At 33.9% G+C, this 6222-nt stretch overlaps 1 protein-coding gene across 1 annotated transcript in view; it reads left to right on the forward strand.

Moving 5' to 3' along the window:
• Positions 1-6222, forward strand: part of LOC111714493 (glucuronokinase 1) — a 20711-nt gene extending 14489 nt beyond the window's left edge. The window contains exons 14-21 of the mRNA XM_023489616.1: positions 147-278; positions 456-548; positions 947-1095; positions 1864-1950; positions 2833-2897; positions 3967-4096; positions 5115-5190; positions 5755-6222. Coding sequence (XP_023345384.1) covers positions 147-278; positions 456-548; positions 947-1095; positions 1864-1950; positions 2833-2897; positions 3967-4096; positions 5115-5190; positions 5755-5832 — 810 coding nt within the window. The 3' untranslated portion in view covers positions 5833-6222. The remainder of the gene's footprint in view (positions 1-146; positions 279-455; positions 549-946; positions 1096-1863; positions 1951-2832; positions 2898-3966; positions 4097-5114; positions 5191-5754) is intronic.

The following is a 6222-nucleotide window of genomic DNA, read 5'->3' on the forward strand; positions in this document are numbered from 1 at the left end:
GATATCTGGGTGGATTAAGACTACTCCAGACTACATGTATATTTAGGAAGGATATCTGGGTGGGTTAAGACTACTCCAGACTACATGTATATTTAGGAAAGATATCTGGGTGGATTAAGACTACTCCAGACTACATGTATATTTAGGAAGGATATCTGGGTGGATTAAGACTACTACAGGCTACATGTAAGAAGTTCTACAATTACTGCTCCGTGAAAGGAATTGCACTGGCAAAGAGAAATTTCACACTGAAGTACGATACCAACATTCCCAGACAGGTTTAAAGGGATTTTTAATTCGTAACTCTAAGTGAGTCTGTATATAACAGAAGAATTCTACGATTGTTTAAAAAAAAAATCCGTTCTCAATCTTATGGTATAGAATAAAAATTGGATGACTTTAAAACCTAAATAAACATGAAGACGAGATTAGGTTAATCAGGTATTATTGTTTAGGTTGGGTTGGCTGGTAGTAGCGCTATTGTAACAGCAACTCTCAAATGTCTTATGACATTTTTTAATTTGACAGAAGCAGACCTGCCAAAAGAGGTAAAAATGGATAAATATGGTTAATAGAAAAACGCAGCTCCAGATAAAACCGGGCTTAAAGAAGAAAAAGCACCAATGTAGCATGGGAACATAAAAGTAAAATTGAAGTCGTCTTTTTTGGATTTAGGGGATTTTCGTTCACAATAACCCTGAGGCAGAAACCCAAAGGAGTTACGCGCACGCTCGCTCTATGTGTTGTCATTCAACGCGACAGGCGCGTAACTCCTTTGTGCTTCTGCCTCAGGGTTATTGTGAACGAAAAACCACTAAATAGTGTTCTATCTATATTGTTATTAATCTATGAGATGACGGTTTAGAAATTAATGTTTTAAATTTGGTTCCTATAAAAATCACTGGAAAAAAACGACAAACAACTTTAATGTGTGTTGTGTGTACAGGTACAGCCAGACTTCATCCTAGATGTTGAGGTAGGAGAACTAAATATAAATGCTGGACTACAGGATCGAGTAGTCCAGGTCTATCAGGGACTAGTCTACATGGACTTCTCCAGGGATATTATGGACTCCAGGGGACACGGAGAGTACAGGTGGGACAGCTGCTGAACAGCATACTTCAAGAGAGCTTTGAATTGGACATTTTGTGACAATATGAAACAGGAAGGGGGAAATATGAAACAGGAAGGGGGAAATATGAAACAGGAAGGGGGAAATATGAAACAGGATTAAACCTGCATGCAAATTGAAGGGGGAAATATGCGAGATAATTAAACCTGCATGCAAATTTGACAAAGCCGAATTCACAATTTTGATTTATCTACATTTCTATACTGCAGGAAAAATTGGACATTTTGGGGAAATATGAAACAGGAAGGGGGAAATATGAAACAGGAAGGGGGAAATATGAAACAGGAAGGGGGAAATATGAAACAGGAAGGGGGAAATATGAAACAGGAAGGGGGAAATATGCGAGATAATTAAACCTGCATGCAAATTTGACAAAGCCGAATTCACAATTTTGATTTATCTACATTTCTATACTGCAGGAAAACATTTAATAATTATCAGCGTTAAAACACTTTTACCCCTTGAAAAAAAAAACAATTTCTCCGCATTACTAATTAAACCAATGTTTCAAGGGTACCATTGTGAATGGGGCTGTGCCATTTTTCACATTATGAGTCACTTGAAATTACGCTTACAGTCCCTTTAAATAAATTTTTGTATATTTCGTTCTAGGTTCTTATCATAGTTTTACTTCAAATAAATGGACAAAACTTTAAACTTTTAAATTACTATTATATAGTAATCATAATCTACATTTTTTAGAAAATAATAATTTTTCTTCTCAATTTCAGGAAACTTGAAGTATCAGAATTGCCTCAATTCTTCCTGGTTTATTCAGGAGATCCAAGCGATTCTGGAAAAATACATTCTGATGTTAGGTATTTACTTTCATAAGAGATATATTTTAAACATTTATTTAAATATATATTGGTATTGTAATTTCTAGTGAGCCCCTGTCTTAAGATATTTGACATCCCTGTTTACAACGGTATTCTGTAAACTTAGGTTGGAGCTAAAAATAACTGAGATATTCTTGATTATCATTCTGAAAATAGATTATTAATTATAAAATGAAATTTTCTCTCTATAGTATGACTCGCAGATTTACGTAGGGCGGAACTTGACAGAATTGATCTCTTTTAAAGGTAGAAAAACGAACATATCTTCTTCATTGTAAATTAGGCATATAACTCTGATAACTCTGATAAAAAATGTGGAAAATAATGTGTTTAATTCTGAAAATTTCTCTATTGCTTCCTATAAGCAAGAAATGCGCAAGTCACTTTGACAGAGATCCCGCTAATGAAAATGAATAGTTTAAGGAAACTAAAACATGGTTTATTTGATTAGACAATGCTTTTCAGGGTACCGTTGTACATCGGGCAGTCATGTCATCTTTACATGCAGATTGGAGGCTCACTTAAGTCCCTTAAACCTATATGATAAAGCTCTTTGCTTATATATACAGAGCCTCCTATATCATATTAGATTATCTCCAAGTTTTAAGTTTTTTAACGCTAAAATAAACCCATAATACTCGAAAAACCTAGAATTTTCCGCAAGAAAATTCTTTGTTGGCCTTATTCAATTTTTAAAAATGATTCATTTTTCTTAAATTATCTGATTAGTCCCGAAATCGTGGTTTTGACCGATTAACGATCTAATATGATGTGGGACACCCTGTATAGTGTATACATAATTATATACCAAAAAAAGATATCACGGGCAACGCGGGCACTTCAGCTAGTATTATATATCAGGTCGAGATGGGAGGCTGGAGATGAAAATATTATTGAAGGAATGAAAAAATTGGCAGAATTAACAGGTTCCTCTTTGTATTTAAATCTGCAGGGAGGTTCGAAAAACAAGGGAATATTTCATTTTTCTAGATTCACTGAAAGTTAATCATCAAATTTGTATTACTGCCTCGACTTTATAATGTTGCAACCCCTTGGCATTTGGTTTAACCTAATCAACTCGCTTTGACTTGTTGCAGCCCTAGACTTGTACATTCTAAAATTTCAATGCCGAGTCCATTAGCGCCTGATCCAATCAGGGTTTAGTCATATGTTTGTTGTTTATTCTGAACCAATAGAAATTGCATGGCGGTAACAAATATCTTTCTATCTATCTCATTATCCAATTAGAGATATCAATCCTTCAATCGGCTCTATCAGTAAATGGACATATTTACTTCTACTTAAACCATGGTGTCTAGCTTAACTTTAAAAGAAGTAATTGGCAAAATACTGAACATCTTAGTTGGCAGTGGACCAGCTTTTATGAATGTCGTTTAAGAAAATATTTGTTGATATCATTATAAATAACGTTTATTAAGAAAGGAGCTGAGTCTGTCAAAAACTCTGATTTCCTAATCTCTACATATATATCTTTGCAACCCAATCAGGAATCAGGATGGTATATAATGGTTAAATCAGGAATCAGGATGGTATATAATGGTTAAATCAGGAATCAGGATGGTATATAATGGTTAAATCAGGAATCAGGATGGTATTTAATGGTTAAATAAGGAATCAGGATGGTATATAAAAGTTAAATCAGGAATCAGGATGGTATATAATGGTTAAATCAGGAATCAGGATGGTATATAATGTTTAAATCAGGAATCAGGATGGTATTTAATGGTTAAATCAGGAATCAGGATGGTATATAATGGTTAAAATAAAATTAAAAAGATTGTTTCTATTGCTCCTTGAAACTGCAGTCCACTGATTATCTTTTTAACATATTTTGATAAAATTAAAAAATCAAGCTTCGAAAAATAATTTAAATCTGATAATGTGATAATCTCAAATTTACTATATATACATTTTATACCCCCTTCAAGGAAACCTTTAATTACGCCTGTAATTATACCACTTCTCCGTGTTCAGACCTGGCCCTGGAGAGTATCAAGGAGAAGGATTGGATGAGTTTATCCAGGTATATGGAGCTGAACTTCAACATCAGGTTGGAGATGTACGGGGAGAACACGCTCGGAGAACAAAATCTTCATATGATCAGGTATTTACCAGATACCAAGCCGGTAAAGTATTTACTGTATGTGCATTCAGGCATACCGTCCAGTCTGAAGGGAATACCTAGTGCAAAAGTTGGCCCAGCACAATTTATGCAACAAATGTAGCCTGTCAAGATCACAGTAAACTTCCCCTGTTACACCTACCTATAATCAGATCAGAATTCAATATTCTCGTTTCATATAAAAATATAATAAAATACAGATTTTCTAATTTTCTTTTCACAAAATTTATCACGACAAAAACAATTGTTATCAAGAAAGGGACCGTTTTTAAAGAAATTTTCTTACTTGAAATAGTTCAGGACAGAATTCTACTTTTTTGGAAGGTTTTGTTTGTATCTAGTTTATTTGATTATTAATCAGCTGGTTTATATGATTTAAGTTTAATTAGTTAAATTGTAAATCCTTCCTTTAATTGGATTGTCGACGTTTTTTCAATTAAACCCATAATTTAAAAAGAGTTTCATGTGCAATTAACAATGGAAACCTTTCAAACTTTATCAAAATAACAATGTGGAAGAAATCAAGGTTATAATGCAAGGAAAGTTATTTCAGCGGTGTGCGCATCCTTTGTACTGTAATGTTAACACAAGACGGATGTCACAGCCTGACATGGGATCCATCTTTCAAATAAAAAATCAATGAAATATTTTGGTCATAGGAAACTATTATGTGAATTATCAAAATTTTTAAAATTCAATGCTTTTATCCTCCTCGGATACTAAACTAACACTGATGCATCTATTCTTGTTTACAAATTCTGCCCAGAGAGAACTGGTTTCAATATGTACGCAGAGTATAGGCAACTGCAATCAACTTTCCTTGCATTAAGAAATCTTCTTTTTTCCATTTTAAAAGGAGACAAATTCAGTCAATCCCCTGAATCCCCTGAATCTAATTATAAAATAAGGATATATTTTTCTTCTTCTGAAAATGGGTTTAGGGTTAACGTTGTTAATTGTGAATGAAAGCTCAGAGATCAATTGAAATAATAAATTTCAGTATCGGAACCAGGTTCGGCGCAGGCTGTAAATTCCCAGGGAGCGGAGGAGCAATCCTTGGTTTACTTAAAGACGAGGAAACTCCATCATTAATTCAGAAATACAAATATCTTAAAAATCTTTGCAACAACTTAAAAACTTTGTTAGATCAAGAATCAACTAGATTTTGTTTTTGACAGAGACTTGCGAATTTCTTACTTCAGAAATAATTAATAAAATATCATAATTAAACATTGTTCAATCCAGAAAAGTGATGTTATCATCAACAGTATTGATCAGATTAAGTTTTCAAGGGTACCGTTGTAAATAAAAACGGACAAAATTGGTTCATCTAGAAAAATGTTAGGGCATTGTTAATTTGGGTTTTGTAAATTCTAACCCTTTATTACCTATTGAATCTGTTTCACTTATAATTCTCTCCCATGTTTTTATAACGAGAATTTGATATACATCGACCTCTACGGATCCAGAAACTGGAGAAGATAATTAGGTTCTTCTCTAATGAAGCTGTTTGATAGCACAGACCGAAAAATTTCGGGATCCGTGACGGATGGAAAAAATTCTGCTTTATCGCAATCTCTTTTCTTCGAGTAGATTTTCTTTTCATGTCAAATATTTTTTAATATGGAGGATTAACCTAGAACAAGTTTGCCGAGATGGAACGAGAGTTCCAGAAGCATGGATACGTCGTCACTAAAGTTGTTCCAAACCTGCAGTAATCGAATTATTTTTATATTTCTAACCTTTATGTGTATTTCTATATTTCATATTATGTATGCAGGGTAACCTGCACAAAGATAGATGATGGGTCTAGCCAAACAGCAAAAAGTTTAAAAAGTTGTGCACACCCCCTCCCTCCCATGTACAAATTCTAGTACACCCCCCCCCCCCTTATGCCGGAGCGAGCGAGAGAAAGGTAGTTGACCTAGCCACGGCTGGTTAAACTACAACAAGATCAAATTGAACCAGAAGGTGGCAAAACCATTCATAAATCCATGTTCCCATCTTAAATGAGCAACCTTGAATAATTTACACTATCATTTGTTGTACATCAAAGAATTAATGAACTTTTATCAGAATTCATTCAAATTAATAAAATTGTGAATTAT

Source organism: Eurytemora carolleeae, unplaced genomic scaffold (assembly GCF_000591075.1).
Source record: "Eurytemora carolleeae unplaced genomic scaffold, Eaff_2.0 scaffold825, whole genome shotgun sequence".
In the NCBI taxonomy this organism is placed as follows: domain Eukaryota; kingdom Metazoa; phylum Arthropoda; class Copepoda; order Calanoida; family Temoridae; genus Eurytemora; species Eurytemora carolleeae.